Genomic DNA, 21,978 nt, shown 5'->3' with positions numbered 1-21,978 from the left:
ATCCGGAGTTGATTTCAATGAAACATTTGCTCCAGTAGCTCGTATTGAAACCATTAGGACAGTGTTAGCCATAGCTGCACAAAAAGAATTATATGTTTATCAGCTTGATGTGAAATCCGCATTTCTGAATGGTGTATTAGAAGAAGAAGTGTATGTGGAGCAACCACAAGGTTATGAAATTCAAGGGCAAGAAGATAAAGTTTATCGTTTACATAAAGCGCTCTATGGGCTTAAGCAAGCGCCAAGAGCTTGGAATAGTAGAATTGACAAATATTTTATGAATAACGGATTCAAAAAGAGTCCAAGTGAACCATCACTTTACATTAAAGAAAACAATGATGGGCATTTTCTCATTGTTTGTCTTTATGTTGATGATCTAATCTACACTGGAAATGATATGAAACTCATTAATGAGTTCAAAGAGTCTATGATGCAAGAATTTGAAATGACAGACTTAGGACTCATGAAATACTTTCTTGGAATTCAAGTTACGTAAACCAAGGGAGAAATTTTCTTTAATCAAGAAAAATATACTGTGGATCTCCTAAAGAAATTTCATATGGAAAATTGCAAACCAGTGAATACTCCTATGCCATTGAATGAAAAATTAAGTCAAGATGATGGAGCTAGTAAGGTCGATGGTAATGTGTACAGAAGTTTGGTAGGTTCTTTACTATACTTAACTCATACAAGACCTGACATAGCTCAAGCAGTGAATATGGTATCAAGATTTATGAATAATCCTAGCAAATTACATTTTGCTGCCGCAAAAAGGATATTACGATATCTTCAAGGTACTAAGAAAGTAGGTCTAAGATACCAGAGTGAAGTTGATAAAGAATTGATTGGTTATACTGACAGTGATTGGGCTGGTTCCATTGATGATCGTAAGAGTACATCAGCCTACATTTTCTGTTTAGGCACTAAGATAATATCATGGAATTCAAAGAAACAACAAACAATAGCACTTTCTTCTGCAGAAGCAGAATACATGTCTGCTACTGAAGCAGCATGTGAAGCAGTTTGGGTACGAAGAATTTTAAAGACTTGGGTCTTCAGCAAGAAAGCCCCACGATGATATTTTGTGACAATATGTCTGCTATCGCTATGACAAAGAATCCAGTGTTTCATGCTAGAAGTAAACACATTGAGATTCGACATCATTTTATACGTGAATTAGTCAATAAAGAAGAAATACAGCTCGAGTTCATCAACACTAATGATCAGCCAGCAGATATGCTTACCAAAGCTATAACAACAGAAAAGTTCGAGAAATTTAAAACATTATTAAACATTGCAAATTAAGAGCGGGAATTTGTGAGATAAAAGTTAATTGTGCAATGTATAAACTATGTTAAGATAAGTAAAATTAAGAAAAACTAATAATAAAATAGTAAAACCTAAATAAAATGTAAAGCATATAATGCTCCTAAATTTTCTATCACTATTTATTTAGGATGAGTTTTTCCTATATAAACTGTAATTGATATCATTTTCAATATAAGAGAATATAATAAAAGAAAACATGTTCTTCGGTATTATTTCATTTTCAAGAATAAATATAAGTAGGTGCGGTAGCTCTACTCGTTTCTCATATAGTTTATAAATATTACTTATTAATCTGATCCAATCACCCATTATACTTCCGCTGTCTCCAACAGGGTTAGATTTAGTTTTTGTTTGCCAATTCTAGCAACCCTATTTGTAGATTGATGAACAAGAATATAACATGATTAACATCAATATAAGACTATTAGGTAGGCTCTAATCTAATAATAGAATATATGAAGGTTTTGCATTTTATTAGATCTTTCTATTATTATCTTATGATATGAGACCGTTTCACATTAGTACGTACTAGTCGATGATTAGGTGTGAATATCCGATATCGTCCACCCTGTCAACCAAGAGAACGTGAGACACTTTTTTGATGGATTGAAGTGTGAAGTGAGAGTAACTGTCAGTCATGCATGCATGGCATGGGAAGTGAACTGTGGAAGATTTGGTGTATAATTATGAAGGAATACGATGTATGGTGTATAGAATGCTACGTCTAAGAGTATACCAAATTAAAACCACAAATCCAACTAACTTTGGAGGTGCCAATTAACTTCACCCGGCCCGTTTATTAAAGACGGTGATTAATTCTAAAATACGGGCCCCATTTTATTTAACTGTTGCCATCCCTTGCTGTTTTAACACTTTTCAGCCCATACTAGGTAAATTTGGGTTGGCCCAATTATTATTGGGTCCATATTCTGTCAAATCTATGCATCTTAATTCGGTAATATTAGGTAAAAAAAAAAAAAATTGTGACAATTCTTAGCAACATAAAAAAATAGGATGATTGAAGAGTTCTACACATAAACCTATATGAGTAAATGAGGATGTGGAATAACTCAAGTGGTTAAAGGTTCTCTTTCGGTTTCAGGCGATCTTGAGATCGATTCTCATCAATCGCCCATGTGGCTCTCAAAAAAACAAAAATCACTAAATGTGGTAATTGTGATCTAGTAACCTATTCGATACATTAGGTATTATAAGGACAAAGTACCTATACAATAAAATAAAATAAAAGAGGGTTTAATTTGCACGAATCTGCGTTTGATATTTCATTATTTGTACTATTCAATGATAATTTATTAATGTATAATAAAATATCAATTAAAATAGCCAAAGTATCACATCAGTCTCTTTCTTTGTTAGACTTTTAGTCTTTCTCCACATCTGAATTATTCCCCTACACATATTAAGATATAACAATCTAATGATAATTTGAAATTTCGTTATTGAATTGTCCGAGTATGTAAACCTACTTAATTATGCGAATCCTAACAAGTGGTCACACAACTTTGTATGTTAAATTAGCACAATATACATACTTCATCATAATTTATTTATTTTTTTTATTATTATTTTGTTTATTTTTTATTTTTTTATTTTTGACAGCTACTTCATCATAAATTGACACTATACCTCGTATGCTTTAAAACCCTTCTTTATCAAGTGGTTACGTTATTGTTTCTCTTTCAAAAAATGAACACAAAATGGAGACATAGTTTTTAATTGACAAAATTTTCTTTTTCCTAATTGATCACATTTTTTTTTTTTTTTTGGTGAAGACGAGGGGCAAGCCCCACAACAAAGAGAAACTAGAAGCTAGAAAATAAAAGAGCAGAAAGCAAAAAACAAAAACAAAACGAGAAATAAAAAACACTAGTTAGCGAGAGTAAGCTTCATCACGACGAGGGATGCTTCTCGGAATCGCCTTGCCCCCCAAATCCTCCAATAAAACAGCACGAAGGTCTACCGGGACCGCCTCAAAAATCATAAACTTTTGGTCAAGTGAAACACCGAAATTGGCTAGCCAATCCGCTACCATATTCGACTCCCTATAGCAATGAATTGGTCACATTATTTAGGACTAAAGAAAATAGACGACGTATATTGTATTATGATTTTATGACTCAAAAGTGTGTTGTGGGCTTCGTTGATAGTTACATGCGATTTTTCGCAGAAACGTCAAACATTATTTTAAGCCTTATTACAAAGTCAAAAAAAGCGTTGCCTATTTTGTTAGTTTTAGGTAGTGTCGCAATTAATATACAAAGTGATTTTTTTTATATGTGAATATATATAAGTATATAACATTTTAGGTCTATACAAGTGGTTACCGGTTAAACGTCGGTAGGTTGTTATTTAAAAACTTTAATTTATACGTGTGTTAATTAATTATTGTTAATAATTATAAAATTGTATATTTTGAAAGACAAATCCAAAAACATTTTACTAATTGATATATATTTTTGAATATTGGTAAATATATATTTAAAGTGTGTCTTGTTATTAGTATCCTTAAAATGAATAAACTACTTACATATCATATTATATCTTTAATATTGGTAAATACAGAATACATATTGAAAGCGTGTCTTCTTATATACAGAGCTATATATATGATTTTTTTTTTTAAAAAAATAAAAAATAAAAATAAAAATAGAGGAAGTAGTATCAGTCTCGGTAGTTGTGCACTGCTCCTAACCAAAATGCCACTTTATTTATTTTCAATTTTTTTTTTCATTATTATTATCATTATTTTCTTCTCTTTGAATTGTCATACTACATTGAAGCACATGATCTGAAGTTTCAAGTGCCAAAAATTCTTACAGCCCCATGTTGTGGGATTGGAGTGCCAATTAATAATATTTTTCAGTATTTATTACTCTTATTTTCTTTATAATCTCCACTAGATTTGATTCTGGTTTACTCCATTAATCATTTCCGCTGTCACACAATCCCTCTGTCCCCATTTGTCATTTACTTAAAAATTTAAAGCAACCAAATGCAAATATGTAATTATTAATTAACTCATCGTTATGTTCCTTAGATGTGAAGTTATAATTTGATATGAATTTAAACAAATTAAGTTATACATAAATTCATATAAAATAACTGACGTAATTACATGAAGTTTACATTTTGTTATAGCTAACATAAGTTCAAATATTATAGTTTAAAGTAATTTCTTACCTTGCCTCGACTCTTGCTCATTTTAACCTTTTCGAATATAACCCTAATGTGAACCAAGACACTACTCTTTATTGGACACCACACCTACTCATATCAAACTAGTTGACCTACACGTAAATTAGTTTTGGCACTGTATGTGCAGAGGTCAAATATAATTGAATTTTTAATAATGTAATGATTTTTTTTTTTAAAAAATTTTTTGCAAAATAATTTCTCTAATTTTCTCCTCATATGGGTCACTGTTTTTTTAATAGTCACATGCTCACATCTTGTTAAATTATGTGCTTATTCTATGTTATGGGATCATGGTTATTAAAAATTTTCTCAGTCTTATCAATTTATGTGGAGTACACATTAATACATTATATAAATGGGGCCTATGTTGTGGGCCTTGTGGCTTTAGTACTTTTGACGTCTTTCACATTACTACTCTTGTTTCTTGTAGGCTTGTACGGTAGTTGTAGGCTTGTAGCACATAAATTTGCAAAATTTCTAATTGTATGAAATTTTGTGACTCAGTTAATTTACATGCACTATGATAAATTTCCTTCATTTCTTATTAATACTAGCAACATTTTGTCATTTACATTTATCAATGCACTATTTTAACCAAAAACCAATTGATATTATTGACATGAGTAAAAATTATAAAGTTATAACATTTGAAAATATACATTATGATCGATTCTAAACATTTTACCACGGAGTACTTTCTTCAGGTCTCTTCATGCCTCTCAATTGATGCAATACCCCCACCGGAATTGGTCAGGCTATAGTAGCGATGCACATAGATGAATCATGCTTTAAAGATGCACAACGAACAGGAATGAGTTGGTTCCTTGATAATGCTAATACGAGTACTATTAGGAGTTTGGTGCTATACTATGACTCTATGAGGCTTTAGTTTGTCTTCATAGATTACAACGGGCTTGTCTATTTTAGTTATTAGAGACTCTTACACTTTACTAGTTTAGTGTCTCTACTCTCTAAAATTTACGAGCATAATTTTGTCAGCATTGAACATCTTTAAACCTAAAAATGGACTTACACTTGAACAGTTGTACTCCAATTTGAATGGAGTATTAAAGTCGATTATGATTGATTACTTGTTTTATAAAGGGTACGCCTATGCTGTGCATTTAATAAAACTAGCTGTATCAGCTCATAATTTCTCTGTTTTTCATTTTTATGAAGGTTTTATAAGTAGTAAAAAATATTCAGACATTCAGTATTACCTTAAGAATTATACTACTACTTTTATGAAAATAATGTGTGTAGTATGTATGAAATGTCATCTTCAATTCCAAATAATAAGGCTACTTATTATTAGAGCTGCTAATTGGGGTAAACGGGTCGGGTAAGAGTGAGTCGCGTCAACTCGGGTTGGGTCAATTCAGATTAATTCCATAACCTATGTGGGTCGGGTTTGGGTTGGGTCATGCTTGAGTCGGGTCACATTGGGTCATACTTCTTATCGGGTTTGGGTCGGGTTAATAACAGGTCGGGTGAACAATAGGTCGAGTTTAATTCGAGGTTTCACGAGTTAAAATGGGTTAGGGTAATTCTCGGGTTCGAGTCGGGTTCGGTTCAAGTCAACAATTTGCGGGTTAGAATCAGGTCGGGACATTCTCGGGTTTGAGTCGAGTTCGGTTCAAGTCAATAATTTGCGGATTATAATCAGGTCGGGTCATTTTCAAGTCGGGTCATTCTCGGGTTCAAGTCGGGTTAAGTTCATGTCAATAATTTGCGGGTTATAATTAGATTGGATCATTTCCAAGTCGGGTCATTCTCGGATTCAAGTCGGGTTATGTTCAAGTCAATAATTTGCAGGTTAGATTCAGGTCGGGTCATTTCCAAGTCAGGTCATATTCGGGTTCAACTAACTATAAATAGATAATTATGATTTTTATCAAGCTAATTATTTCCTTTGACTATAATATATATGGCAATATACTAGGGAACTATAGTCTATAATTTAGGAAGATAATTATCTTCTTTGACCATACAACAAATATATACTATAGTTAACTCTTAAATTTGAGGATGAGGCTTCTTTCTTTTGATAGCCTAGACCGACTTGGTCTCCCAAGACAAAATGCTTTGATCAACAATAATAAGGTGGTCTAAATTGCATTTAAGGTGATTTGAAATCGGGTCAGGAAGAACTTGGTTTGAATTTAGGTCGAGTCAATAACAAGTCGTGTTAATTTCGAGTCGGGTTAGTAACAGATCGGGTTGGGTTAGTAATAGGTATGGTAAAATTCGGGTTGGGTCAATAATAAGTTAGGTTGAATTTGGGTTAGGTCAATAACAAGTCGGGTTGATTTCAGGTCGGATTTATAACAAGTTGTGTTAAATTCGGGTCAGGTTAGGAATGGGTCGGGTTGAATTCAGGTCAGTAAGTAACAAATCGGGTTAAATTTGGGTTTTGACGGGTTAAAACGGGTTTTGGGTCAATTTTGGTTCAAGTCGAGTTCGGTGCAAGTTATTTAAATTGGCCGTTGTAAACCGGTAAATCGGTGCAAGTTGTAAACCGGTAAATTGGCCGTTTAAAAGAAAATTGAATGGTTCCACACATCCAATTGGACTCCCGGAGGTTATTAGGGAGCATGGTAAATATTTCGGCAATTTTTATTTTCGGGTGCAAAAAAGTCAAAAAAATACCAGAATTAAAGGCTAATATCCACGCTTTTTAAGAAATTTTGGAGGTCTCAGTTCCCGGTGTCAAAAAGTCTTGATATTCTATGGGATACATCTCGGGGTCATATAATGCCGTTTGAAACCATATATGATAATTATATTGTTGTCAAAAATGTTCATGGTAGACCTGAATTAATGAAATCGGTGCAAGTTGTAAACGGGTAAATTGGTCGTTTAAAGGCAAATTGGATGGTTTCACCCACCCAATTGGACTCCCGAAAGATATTAGGGACAATGATAAACATTTCGGCAATTATTATTTCGGGACAAAAAAAAATTCAAAATTAAAGGTTTTAGGGCCCGGTGTAGAAAAGTATTAATATTTTATAAAATACATCTCGGGGTCATATAATGCCATTAAGAACCATATATGATTATTATATGTTGCCATAAATGTTTGTAGTAGGCTTGAGTTAATGAAATCCGTGCAAGTTGTAAACCAGTAATTAAATTGACCGTTTAAAGTCAAATTGGATGGTTCCACCAACCCAATTGGACTCCCGAAGAATATTAGAGACCATGGTAAACATTTTGGCAATTTTTATTTCCGGGCGAAAAAAAGTCAAAAAATTCCTAAATTGAAGACTAATATACACGTTTTTTGAGAAATTTTGGAGGTTTCGGGACCCGGTATCGAAAAGTCTTGAAATTTTAGAGGATACATGTCGGGGTCATATAATGCTGTTTGGACCATAAATGATCATTAATTTGTTGTCATAAATGTTCATGGTAGGCTTGAGTTAATGAAATTGGTGCAAGTTGTAAACCGTTAAATTGGTCGTTTAAAGGCAAAGTGAATGGTTCCACCAACCCAATGGGACTCCCGGACGGTATTAGGGACCATGGTAAACATTTCAGCAATTTTATTTGCGGGCGAAAAAAAAGTAAAAAATTTCAAAATTGAAGGCTAATATCCACGCTTTTTGAGAAATTTTGGAGGATTCGGGGCCCGGTGTCAAAAAGTCTTAAAAATCTAGGGGATACATTTCGTGGTCATTTAATGCCGTTTGGAACTATAAATGATCATTATTTTTTGTCATAAATGTTCGTTGTAGGCTTGAATTAAAGAAATCGATGCAAGTTATAAAGCGGTAAATAGGTCGTTTAAAGGCAAATTGAATGGCTCCACCCACCGAATTGGAATTTCGAAGGGTGCTAGGGACCATGGTAAATATTTCGGCAATTATTATTTCTGAGCGAAAAAAAAGTCTAAAAATTCCAAAATGAAAGGCTAATATCCATGCTTTTTGAGAAATTTTGGAGGTTTAAGGGTCCGGTATCGAAAATCCTTGAGATTTTAGGAAATACATCTCGGGGTCATATAATGTCGTTTGGGACCATATATGGTCACTATTTGTTGTCATAAATGTTCGTGGTAGGCTTGAGTTAATGAAATCGGTGCAAGTTGTAAACTAGTAAATTGGTCGTTTAAAGGCAAATTGGATGGTCCCATCCACCCAATTTGACTATCGGAGGGTATAAGGGACCATGTTAAATATTTCGGCAATTTTTATTTTCTGGCGAAAAAAAGTCAAAATTTTCCAAAATTAAAGGTTGATGTCCACTTTTTTTTAGATACTTTGGAGGTTTTAGAGCCTGATGTCGCAAAGTTTTGAAAATTTACGGAATACATGTGGGGGTCATATAATGCTATTTGGAACCATATATGATCATGATATGTTGTCATAGATGTTAGTGGTAGGCAGTAGGCTTGAGTTAATAAAATCAGTGCAAAATGTAAACCGGTAAATTGATTGTTTAAAGGCAAATTGGATGGTTCTATCCTCCCAATTGGAATCCTGGATGATAATAGGGACCATGGTAAACATTTCGGCAATTTTTATTTTTGAGCGAAAAAGTCAAAAAATTCCAAATAAAATTGAAGGCTAAGTTCCATGCTTTTAAAGAAATTTTGGTGGTTTCGAGGCCCGGTATTGAAAAGCCTTAAAATTTTAGGAGATACATCTCAGGGTCATATAATTCTGTTTGAAACCATTTATGATCATTATATGTTGTCATAAATGTTCGTGGTAGAATTGATTTAATGAATTCGGCGCAAGTTGTAAACCGATAAATTAGTCGTTTAAAGGCAAATTTTAATGGATACACCCAACCAATTGGACTCCCGTAGGGTATTATCTAGGGACCACGAGAAAAATTTCGGCAATTTTTATTTCCGGGCGAAAAAATTCAAAAAAATCCAAAATTGAAGGCTAATATCCACGCTTTTTGACAAATTTTGGAGGTTTCGGGGCTCGGTGTCAAAAAGCCTTTAAATTTTAGGGGATATATCTCGATGTCATATAATGTCGTTTGGTACCATATATGATCATTATATGTTGTGATAAATGTTTGTGGTAGGCTTGAGTTAATGAAATCGGCGCAAGTTGTAAACCGGTAAATTGGCCGTTTAAAGGCAAATTGGATGGTTCCATCTACCCAATTGGACTCCCGGAAAATATTAGAGAACTTGGTAAATATTTCGGCAATTTTTTTTTTCCGGGTGAAAAAAGTTAAAAATTGAAGGCTATATCCACACTTTTTGAGAATTTTTGGAGTTTTTGGAGCCCGGTGTCGAAATGGCTCAAAATTTTAGGGAATATATATATCTCGGGGTCATATAATGTCGTTTGGAACCATATCTGATCATTATTTGTTGTCATAAATGTTCGTGGTAGGCTTGAATTAATGAAATCTATATAAGTTGTAAACCGGTAAATTGGTCGTATAAAGGCAAATTGGATAGTTCCACCCACCCAATTGGACTCCTGGGGGGTATTAAGGACCATGGTAAACATTTCGACAATTTTTATTTTCGGGTGAAAAAATTCCAAAATTGAAGGCTAATATCCATGCTTTTTGAGAAATTTATGAGGTTTCGGAGTTATTATACGATCAAAATAAAATTATGACAATTCAAAATCAATTCTTACGTGTCAAAAAAAAAATAAAAAAAAATCAATTCTTAACAATTAAATAGGCTATCATCTATATATCCTTTCAAATGATTACATACCACAATTAAGGGAAGACATAACAAGAGATTTTATAAGAAAATGAAAGAGAAATACTTTCTATTACAATGAATATATATTATATATACATTATTACATGTAACAAAACATTTAATTTGTTTTGTGTCATCTTGGATGTAAGTCTAATATTTCTTTTACCACTAAATTCCTAGCCCTATTAATGGTCATAAAACAAAGATATAGGTGCTCTTCAAGTTCATCTAATTGATCCATAAACTTTGCGTCATTTCTCTTAAGTTGGCGAGCCACTTCTTCACCGGCTTGAGCGTGTAAGTGATCATCAACTCGATCCATCCAAAACTCGACCATGGCTCGAATATGCTCTAGCTCATCATCAAGCCGAGCCACAAGCCGACTAATTGTATCCAAATCCCTATTCAAAATGTAGGTTCCTTTGGCAGCTGCATCAAGCTGAGCCGACGTCTTGGCTAGTTGTTTTGTTGAAGTTGAGCCTCTAAACGCAATTATAAGGCCCGGAACAGCCATAGACATGGCTACAAAATGAGTTATGACAATTATTGTAATTGAAGTTGTTAGGGCTACAAGAAAAACAGCCGAGCTTACTTTAAAGCTATTTAGTACATGTAGCTTGGCTTTAACCCTATCACGTTGGGACTCGAGCCGTTTGAGTAGCTCGGAACAGTTAGACTTCACGGCTTGAAATCGAGCTAATGAAGAAGAAGAATTTACAAATGGGTTAATAGATTTAGTGATTTCGGTTAGCCGTGGTAAAATTATAGGTAAATGGTTAGAGGATGATGATGAAAATTGAGGAAAATCAAATGATTCTAGGGTTTTCTTAAGGGAACGATACTTAATACGTAATCTGTCTGTGTCTTTTAGTAATTGACCACATAAAAAAGATGCGTTAGCAGTATGCTCAAAATAGTTAGTAAGAAGAGACATGATTTTGGGCCGGTTTTTGGTTAAGGATAACAATTTTGTCACGGTAGATTGATCAGGGTCTAAGAGATGATCAACAAAAATCCTATAAGAAAGCAATCGTGTTGTCGAGGTTGATCCCAAAGATTTTTTTGAGAGAGACTCTTTATGTGTTAGTGCCAAAACACGAGCCCAAAACTCATTATATGATTCGGTTCTAAAGGCATTTGCATATTCCTCTCTAACATCCACGTTAAAAGGGACATGAAGTTCATTCGATGTTGAAACTGCATTATATGAAATGTTTGAAATAAAAGTTGGTTAGCCAATAAATAATTTACTTAATGAAAAACTAATTTACATTCGTACATAATTACTGAAATTCAATATCAGGAAATATGTGAATGTGATCTTCTTCATGTTGTTGTGACAAATTATGGGTATCACAAATTAGTTAGTTGAATACTTGATGTTAGATTATACCAAGAGTAAAGTGTGACAATGACATAATAGTATGAAAGAGATGTGAATATAAACATTAAGCCACAAAAAAATAAAATCCAGCAACACTAATAACATGAATGTGAATAATTTTTAAACAACCAACCAACTACCTAATCTATCTTATCTAGCTGTTGCTTCAACCACTGGACTTGCTATGATTATTATTCTACTACTAGTATGAATAATGAATTTACATTTTACAGTGTGTTGCGCAATCTTTATATATATAGTAACACATCCATGCAATTTATTCTCAGTCGTCTAAAGTAGAAACTATCTTTGACTAAAATAAAAAGTACAACAAGTAGTTAAATAAGAACAATAAGTTGATTCAATGTTTTAAATTAAAATTTTAATGAATGATCGAGTTAGTAGAAACTCCTAATTGATCGATCCTTGTGATTGGGTAAAGTTCGGACTTGATTTTTTTTTTTAAGTGTTCTTGGTCCTATTCCTATGTGGTTGTAAGTACGGAATAATTATTTATATTTTTTATCACTACCTGAATCCGTTTTATAACAACTTACCCTAATAAAAGCTTTTTTTAAAAAAAAAAAAAAATAGGGTCTTAAATTAAAAGCATTGAAACAAAACAAAATCAAATTTAATGATTTGACAAAAACAATTTTCCCTAATTGGCCTAATAAAAGCCTTTTTAAATAGGGTCTTAAAAGCATTGAAATTACACAAATTCAAACTTAATGATATGACATCAAAAGCACCTAGTAGCACCGCCATAGTTTGAATGAACTTACTTACAATGAAGTCTAAGGTCTAACCTATTTTCGACAAATTCTTTATAAGAAATTTGATAGAAGAATGCAAGGAAGTTAGAAGTATGTTGTCATTGTCTAAAACATATTTAGTATTTTTGGACATTTTTCGTTTTTAAAGTTTGTTTTGTTGACTATAACTTCTTGTTTCATATAAAGCCAGACATTATTGCTAGATTGTTGGTTGTTAAATTATGTTTATATAAATTGTTAATATTCGTGGATCTCTTGATCTCAATTATTTAATTAATGATAGCGTTTGGTTTGGTGACAATGTGTTACACATTTGAAGGGTGACTTAATTATATTGTTTTAGTTTATGAGGCGTGACTCATAATTGTTTTATTGACAAGTTAGTTATTTATCTTATAAATTAAAACTTTTAATTAAAACCAAGTTCTCTATAATTAAATTTTCTAGAGACGTATAAATTAAATAGCTAGGTTTATCTATATATCTTCATTCTCCTTTCTTGAGTTCCTCTAAATAACCTAGTCCAAACAAATTTTCATTTACCGCCGAATGGTTTATTAGGTTAATTTCACAAACGAACTTCGATTTAGTGATTGATCGTACAACTTTTTTTTGAAAACAATTGATCGTATTATTTCATTACTATACATATCCACCTTATAATTAAGGTAACAACTACCTAAAGATTGAGTTGGGGACTTGGGGTACATTAGAGAGATGATAATTCCTCATTCTGGGACCAAGAAGGGACTACATACATGTTGTAAGTGATCAAAATGAGAGCAGGGTTTAACTATATTTGCCTGCTCATTAATGCATGCATATTTCACACACTACGGTATACATTATACTTCAACCGTTTTTATCTAGGTGGGACTTTTTTTTTTTTTTTTTTTTAACACTATTCACACATGTAATGAATATTTTGAGATGACCTATAGTCCTATATTAGATAGAAATGTACGTATTGTAATTTTTAAAATACAATAATTAGTACCTATTCTCTTCAGCTTAATTTCAATTTAGTTCCTAATTTTCTTCTTTCATAAACAATCCAGTTCAGTTTAGTTCACTTCAATTCAACTAAGCCTTAGTAAATTTAAAATTTTACGTACCATGATATTGTTAAAAAAAAATGTGTAGGATTTTTTATAGTAGATTTTTATACTCCTTAATATGATTAGTTCTTACAATTGAGGTTTGCCACAAAAAAGGGTTACATACTTGCATCTAATTAGATTAAACAAGTACAATTTTAATTTATATGTACTATATATCTTTCATTGACTTATTTTTTTAGATTTAAAAATCCAATCATTATTAATCCATTGATGTGGACTCTTTTCTAACATTTATAATGCAGATGAATTATAATTTCTCATCAAACACCATGATTGTAGATAGTTTGTTGGTGGCTGATTTAACTCGGGCCTTTTATTAGGTAGACATAAAATCTTCCAAAACCATCAAATATTTATTATCCTTCCAAAATTATCTCTATATTGGCTTCTTCAAGCTAAGTCAGACAAAATACTACTTTTGTAACCTTAGTTTTTTTATAATTTCTTTTTAGAGTAATTTACATTAAAATATTTTTATGTTGTGTGACGACTCAACTTAGATGGAATTAACTTTTACGTTAAAATTGTACACTTTCATCAGAATGTCGACCATTTAATTTAATTTTTTTTTTCAGGTACACATTATAAATAAAGTAATTTAATAATGGTTTTTAAGACATTATTTTAGACATGACCAACAACAAGTTTTCAAAAAGCTTTTAAATAAGTAAAAAGTAAAAACCTTTACTAGAAGTAAAAAAGTTATGTTTGGTAGAAATTGTGTTTTATGATGCCGATTAGTTAACTCCTGTAGTAGTTAAAGACTTGAGATAGGTTTCAAAATACTACCTTTTGAAGTTTTTTTTTTTTTTTTTTTTTTTTTTTTTTTTTAACCGGAACCTTTTGAAGTTAATGTAGCAAATAATCTTTTATATACATCCAATTGCACATAAAATTAGGTGCACCTAAGGTGTTTTTTTTTTACTTGTTTAATTTGATAATTTTTTTTTTTTTGTTTTTATTAAAATAAGAAAAAAAAAAAGTTAATTAAGCACAAAATATCCTTAGGTGCACCTTGTACCCGGATATATATAAAAATTTTCAAATATTGCTTAATTTTAAAATGAAATTAAAAGTATTTATAGATGTACAAATTTATACATATAATTTATCACCATATTTAATCACACTGACTACAGAGTACTTTTTAAAAAGATTAGGAAAATTTGCAAATTGCAGCCATTTAAAGTTCGTATTTTGCAAATTGCAGCCATTTAAATTTTTTTTGCAAATTGCAGCCCAAAAGTTCGTATAAACTGTAAATTACAGCACGATTCAATTTTTTCATCGGTTTACATGTTGAAAAATCTTCGGTTAAGGTTTTAGGGGTCATTTTAGTTCTTAGGGGCCGAATTGAGCTCAGAATTAACAAAAAAATAATGTAAGTATCTCGTTTTACGTCACAAAAATGTATCGATTTGTGGGAAACTGTAAATATGAGACACTTACGTTTTTTTTGCTGATTCCGAGCTCAATTCGGGCCCCTAAGAGCTAAAATGACCCCTGAAACCTTAATTGAAGATTTTTCAACATGTAAACCGATGACAAAATTGAATTGGGCTGCAATTTACAATTTATACGAACTTTTGAGCTACAATTTGCAAAAAAAAATTTAAATGGCTGCAATTTACAAAATACGAAATTTAAATGGCTGCAATTTGCAAATTTTCCAAAAGATTATTACCATATCTAATCATATGGAGTACTTAACACTATCTTTTTGACTACTAACATCTACCCCTTAAAGCCTTAACAACTACAAAGTACAAGTAGTCAAGTAATAACTAGCTACCAACTAGTACAGCTAAAAAAAAAAAAAAAAACTAACAACTAGTAGTCTAGTACAACAATTATAAGGTGAAATAATACAGTAAATTTATGTCAAAAAAGTTAATACTTAACCAATGAAATCTTGGCTTAATTGTTTAAAATTGAAGGTCAATATACGATATGTCTAAAATTCCCTTAATTATATAAATTATAATTTGTATTCTCTTTGTAACTCATTTAGAAGGAGCCGAGATAACACGATCCTCGTATTTAGCTATTGACCAATATCACAAAATTGCTAATACGAAGTATGTTGCAACATACCCGGTCAAGACCAATAGGCCTAAGAAATGGTGGACTAATTTAGGAACATACAGAGATCTTGTTAGTCTTTCATTGATGGGCCTATTTTTATGTTAAATTTGGGCCAGCATAGTTAAAAAATGGACAGATATAAAGAGGCTGGCCCAGAATAAAAACATGCAATGGAATATCTAAAATCAATTACTACATACTTCGTATTATTTAACGAGACAAATAGTCACTCCTATTAACTACTTTCTTCATCCCTTATTATTTGCACCATTTGATCCAAAAAGCAGCCTTATAGTGCAAACAAAAAGGAACCGAGGGAGTAATTTCATCGTACAAAAACATTTTATATTACAATTACTTCAAACTATTTAAGCAAAACCATAAAGACATATGGTAAAAGTGGTTTAAAAAATTGATAATAATAAATAAATAAATAAGGAAGGGTAAGAAAATTTACCGTTGCAAGAAAAGGCCTTTTTTGTTCGCAAAATTATTCTCCTCATCTTACCCATTTATAATAGACTCTTAAAATATCACTGCAATGATAAACGATAACGATTTAGTACTATAATTGTATAAGAATAAATGAAACATTAAAACAAAAAATGTTATTTGGGAAAATAAAGACAAACCTTAAAATTAAGGAATTAAAGAGAGAATAATTATATATTAAGTTGTTTGGAAGAAAAGAAAAATTTGTAGAAAATAAAAGGGCAGAATTAAGAAAAGTGAGAGAAATGGAAGAGGCAGGTTTATATAACGCAATATTGTATAGATTGCTTTAAAGGGAAATTGAAGAGAAAAATTAAGCATTGATTAATAACCTCAAGTTTTTGAACTTATAATATAAGCTAACTATAATTAATCACACGTCATGTACTTGAAACTTAGAAGCAATATATATATATATAAAAAAAAAAAAAAAAAAAAAAAGCACAATATTATTTTGTGTAAATGTTAGTGGTGCTCATTTTATCTCATGTTGATGATGTAGACTTGTATAGACTATAATATTGTGATAAAATAAAGTGGTGTAAATTGGAACTTGTTGTGAAAGTTAATCAAGAAGCAATTACTAGCAATAACCGACTAAGAACAAGATAAGAGGATCTAAGGAAAATAGGAAATCATACATTCATTCATACATAAATTATGTCTAAAAACAGAATCATCAATTCGTCACTCTAACTTTTTTTTTTGAAACATTCGTCACTCTAACTTTGCTGTGATTTGGGAGGTTATTTTTTAAGTAGCATGTATCTTCCTAGCATTATTACATAGTTCCGCCTAAACGCAACGATATAATTTTATGCCTTTTGTGGCGTTATGTACTTGTGTGAAGGTACAAGTGTATATATTGATTACAATGACTGTTTACTTGTTTAGAGTTCGTTTTAGTCCTGTAAACCGTGTTTATACATACCAAGTTAAGCTTGGTCTAGTGGTAAGATTGTCACCTTTTAATTATGAGGCTGGGGGTTCAATCCCCACTAGGGACACTTTGAGGGTGGGGATTCCTTACCCTTCCCCCTCATTCTCAAAGTGTCTGACTTGAAAATACCGGACCAAAAAAATCGTGAGAGTTGAGGTATGGTCAGGGTCTTTCTCCTTACCATAGAAAAAAAAAGGTGTTTATACATTGTCATTTTCTTTAAACAATTGGGTTTTGTACAAGCTCGTAACTTATCATAAATATCGATGATTAATTAATATTCATGAAATAAGTTGTTCTTAAATTCATTTTTATTTTATTTTGTTTGACTTTAAGGGTACAAGCTCAATCAACGATATATTATGGATTTAATAAAGCTCAATATTGAGACCAAATAACTTAAATATACGATGGCCTACGAAGTCAATTAGGGCCCAATGAGTACATTTTACTCAATTAGTCTAAGGTACACCCTTGTGCACCTTAGATAGGTGTAACAACGCAAAAAAATCAACACTAAGCTCTACAAAATGAACATTCAGTAAAAAAAATATGAACAATTAGTAAAAAATATGAACATGAAAAAAATGAACATTTAATAATAAAAAATGAACACGTAAAAAAAATGAACATTTAATACTTATAATGCATATGTTTTATAATCATATTATTTTTTATTACTTCAAATTTTTATGTTCATAATTAAATGCATTATATTCATAATAATATTTTATATGTTCATATATAATTTCAAATATTCATAATGGAAATATATAGTGTTGTTCATGAAATATTAATTAAATCTGTTTATGCATATGTTGTCTTTCTTAAATATTTATGTTCATATTTTTTTACTTATATATTCACTTTTTAAATGCTTATATTCACTTTAAGAAAATCAATGCTTACGTTCATATTTTGAAATGTTATGTTCACTTTCTGAAATGCATAAGTTCATATTTTTTATGCCTATGTTCACTTTCTGAAAAGTTAATGTTCACATTTAAGGGAACCTATGCATATGTTCATATTTTTCATGATTATGTTCACTGATAAAAAAAAATGCAGAAAATCAGATAAAATTCAATTTATTAGAATTAAGAAAATCATATACAACCTCCGTTAACATTTAGTTGCAACTTTGGAATATTTTATATCTCTCAAATAATACCCCAAAGTTGCAACTAAATGTTGACGGAGGTAGTATAACCTAATCAATCAAAGTTAATCACAAAGTCACCACATAAGAAATCGAAAATCACACATTTTTATGCCTATGCTTACTTTCTGAAAAGCTAATGTTCATATTTTTTATGCCTATGTTCACATTCTGAAAAGCTAATGTTCATATTGTGCTGTTGTTACACCTATTTCTAGGTGCAAGAGTTTGTACCTAAGAATATGCGCATTTTACTTTCACTTTATCTTTCCTTAGTTTTAGCACTTTAGCTAAGAGACGTAGATTAGTTCGTGGTAGCAATAGCATTAGTATGCTATAATCTTTAGAGAAGCTACTCATTTTCGATTGAGATTAATCATAGAAGTACCCTGTACCCCCTCCTCCTTGGATTTGATTCAATCGTCAACCTGTTTGTTTCTTTAAAGTCTAAACTTCCAACTTATTTCGACAACATCTAATTTAAGTTAAAGTGTTGCAACTAAAAGTGAATTAAAGAAGAATGTATTTTACAGGACTATTATTCATTCACTCGTTCGGTACTCCATAACTTTATGGCCCAAGTTCGAATCCTCCATCCAAAGCATAGGAAGTATCCCATGTTTGTTTGTTTCACATCCTCGTTCACATGCATTGGGCCTGTAAAAGATCTGGTCTAAATTTCTGGTGGGCTAGGCCTAGAACCCAGACTAAGTTGTGCAAGCCCAGAATAATTACCTTCAGTCCAAACCCAATTTGGACACTTTACGTTAGTTGCAATTATTCTCGTTATGGTCTGTCACGTTGAATTATGCCTTTCTTCCTTCGTTCTATTCTGATAAGTGATCAACTTTGTAAATTCGCTTGTAAAAGTTCACCAACCTTAGCTAATCAATTGCTTTTGCAAATTGCGCTAAAATTTTAAGCGTAATTATATGTTTAAGCGTTCAACCTTTTAAATTAAAACTCTATATAAACATTTCGTATATATTGATTGGATTGATGAAAATATTACTTCGTATATTTTTGTCAACTTTTCCGTTTTATTAATAAATATATATCCGTAACGATGACATATATAAAGTACTAAAGTAGCATCGTATGTAATTATTGAGACAAATGAATATAGATTGGCTTTTTAATATTTATATAGTTAATATAGTTCTGTCATAATTGGCGTATGAAAGAGCTATTGATTGTTAATCAATAGAACTTCAATATCTTACAAACTTATAAATGCTTGATTACCAGAATTATAATTTTTAAAACATACAATTACACAAATAAAATAACCTTTCAATAATTTAGTGAAATTTAATTAATATCATCGCATAAGTAAAGCCAAAATTTTTAATTTATTTTTTAATGAAGGCAAACAATATGTTAATAAACAATTGGGAGGTTGGAGAGTACTATTCAATGCTAAGGAACTTGGTCAAGTGTCAATCGTCATACTCGTCAACTTTAGCAAGCCACTAGTTTCTAATTGAATCGAGCAGACTTTATTTTTTTTTTTTTTTTAAAGAACCTTCTCACACAATCCAAGATTCCAAAAGAGAAAACAGCCTACCTAGGATATCAACTAGTCCAAATCTTTTTATGATAGCGTGAATCATACTAGATGTTAGTGGCCTAAAATGAAGGATCACCATGTTAAATCTCTACTGATTTCAATTACTATACCCTAAAAAATCTCTAATAATATCATGATTTGAGATTTTCTATGATATTTGATCATATTATTTTGCTTTTTTTCCATTAAGCCAAGATATATTTACAAATCACAATATATATAATTGGATAAGATACGTTATCTTGTTACTTCAAAATCATACAAAGTAATCTATAAGATAAGAAATAAAAATCATACAAAGTAATTAAGATTTCAAAAAATCAGGTATACACCTCTTTTACTACCAATCAGACTCTAATAAGGGAAGAAACCTTATGGGATGAGATTTTGTCATTTTTTGTTTTTCTCAAAAATAAAATAAAAAATAAAAAATTGCATACACATCCCACACTATTGATGTTTCCGCGTAAATGTCACACAAAATGAGGGTGTTTTATGAAAAAAAAAAGGAATTGGACTATAAATACATGTTGACAGCCTACAATATTCTATTCATTAGATAGTCTTTTTCTATAAAACAAGGCTCTTTCTCATTAGAATTTTCTCAAAATTGTCTCCTCTTGATCATCTATCTAAATGGCGTCAAGATTTGAGGTAGAGGTGACCTTGTCATCTGCCAAGGACCTCAAGAACGTCAATTGGCGTCACGGCCCCATTAAGCCGTATGCCGTTATTTGGGTCGACCCGGATCGAAAAATATCGAGCCGGGTCGATGAGGAGGGGGACACTTCCCCACAATGGAACCAAACACTATTGGTTCCCCTCGATCGTCCCATCGAGGATGCCACCCTTCACATCGACATCGTCCACGCTTATGCGGCCGAGGACACCAAGCCGCTCATCGGCTCAGCTAAGCTCCCTCTTCAGGAGGTGGTCGATGATGTTGGTATAGGCGGGCGCATCACCCTTAGCTTAAAGCTCAAGCGTCCTTCTGGTAGGCCACATGGGAAACTCGAGGTCGAGGTCGTGGTACGTCAACCAAGGTACCACGCCCCCGACCCTTACAGCGCGCCGCCATATGGTGTTTCTAGAGAAACATCATATAGCGGCAGCGCTCCTTATGCGGCCCCACCATCAGGGTACCCGCATGCGGCCCCACCTTCTGGGTATCCAAATGCAGGTCCCCCACCTGGGGGCTACCCATACGGGCAGCGCCCATATGCCCAACCCTCGTATGCAGGTTCTGCATACGGGGTTGGGCAACCCGAATATGCGCAGCCCCCGAGTTACGGTCAGCCCGCATATGGGCAACCGAGCTACGGGCAGTCAGGAGGCGGGTACGGTGGTTACGGGCAGGGGGTCCCAGTGGAAGAAAAGAAGAAGAGTAAGTTTGGAGGGATGGGGACAGGATTGGCTGTGGGTGCTGTAGCAGGAGCATTGGGTGGACTGGCATTAGCAGAAGGTTTTGACAAATTAGAAGATCATATTGCTGATGAAGCTGCTGAAAGAGTTGAAGATGATCTTGCTGCTGATGATGCTGGTTATGATGATGCTGATTATGGTGGGGATGATTGGTAGATTATTTCATTTTGTCTTGATTTCCTAATGTATAATCAAATACATCTGATCATAGCTTTAATCCTTTGATTTTAATTTTAATTTTACATTTATGAATTATGATCATGTAAATGTTATGCATTTGGGAAATGGATGTTATCAAAGTGGAATAAAGGTTACTGCTTTAAAAATGGTCCAATAAATTAATGATCCTTGTTGTTTAATGCCCCACCTAAATTTTACTGTTATTGTATAGATTGATTGTCGAACAATGTAGTATATGCTTTTGATGTTTCTAGTAACTTGTACAAGTTTGAAACAATTGGAAAATTTTGATTAAGTCAAACTTGCTAACTGAGATAGAGTCTAAATTTAAACATAATTAATTTGGGGATTAATGGATTATTGAACAAATAATAAATTGGGATTGTTTGCACAAAAAAGGATTTTGTCACCCCTGAATTGGATTTCGGTAAAGGCTACGCATACAATTGTTTCATACATTTTGAAATTAAATGATCATGGGAACCACAATGTTAATTGGGGATCGGAATCCCATATGAATTCAAGTGTACATAAAATAGTTAGAAGAGTGTAAAGGATAATATCCAAATATCTATGAAACATGCATTCTAATTCCATGTTCATTTCACTTTT

The 21,978-nt window shown here is 32.2% G+C and overlaps 2 protein-coding genes across 2 annotated transcripts; one reads left to right on the top strand and one right to left on the bottom strand.

The window, feature by feature from the left end:
* Positions 1-10,034: 10,034 nt before the first annotated feature.
* On the bottom strand, positions 10,035-16,525 carry LOC110729617 (UPF0496 protein At3g49070-like). Its single transcript, XM_021909369.1, has 3 exons — positions 16,236-16,525; positions 16,061-16,139; positions 10,035-11,434 (listed from the first exon to the last, which is right to left on the bottom strand). Exons 2-3 carry the CDS (start codon positions 16,113-16,115, stop codon positions 10,371-10,373), a joined length of 1,119 nt encoding a protein of 372 aa, XP_021765061.1. The 5' UTR covers positions 16,116-16,139; positions 16,236-16,525; the 3' UTR covers positions 10,035-10,370.
* A 3,647-nt stretch (positions 16,526-20,172) lies between these two features.
* LOC110729616 (protein SRC2-like) lies at positions 20,173-21,545 on the top strand. The gene has a single exon (XM_021909368.1). The coding sequence runs from the start codon at positions 20,401-20,403 to the stop codon at positions 21,340-21,342; it is 942 nt and encodes a 313-aa protein (XP_021765060.1). The 5' UTR covers positions 20,173-20,400; the 3' UTR covers positions 21,343-21,545.
* The last annotated feature ends 433 nt before the right edge of the window (positions 21,546-21,978 follow it).

The sequence above is a fragment of the Chenopodium quinoa genome, unplaced genomic scaffold, assembly GCF_001683475.1.
Source record: "Chenopodium quinoa cultivar QQ74 unplaced genomic scaffold, ASM168347v1, whole genome shotgun sequence".
Taxonomy (NCBI): Eukaryota; Viridiplantae; Streptophyta; class Magnoliopsida; order Caryophyllales; family Amaranthaceae; genus Chenopodium; species Chenopodium quinoa.
This window is presented reverse-complemented; position numbering and strand designations above follow the sequence as displayed.

Bases quoted from the DNA above. Each gene is read 5' to 3' on its own strand.
- LOC110729617 (XM_021909369.1), bottom strand. From the start codon at position 16,115: ATGGGTAAGATGAGGAGAATAATTTTGCGAACAAAAAAGGCCTTTTCT. The intron at 11,435-16,060 runs GTAAATTTTCTT...CATATAATGCAG, and splicing joins AAAGGCCTTTTCTTGCAACG to TTTCAACATCGAATGAACTT.
- LOC110729616 (XM_021909368.1), top strand. From the start codon at position 20,401: ATGGCGTCAAGATTTGAGGTAGAGGTGACCTTGTCATCTGCCAAGGAC.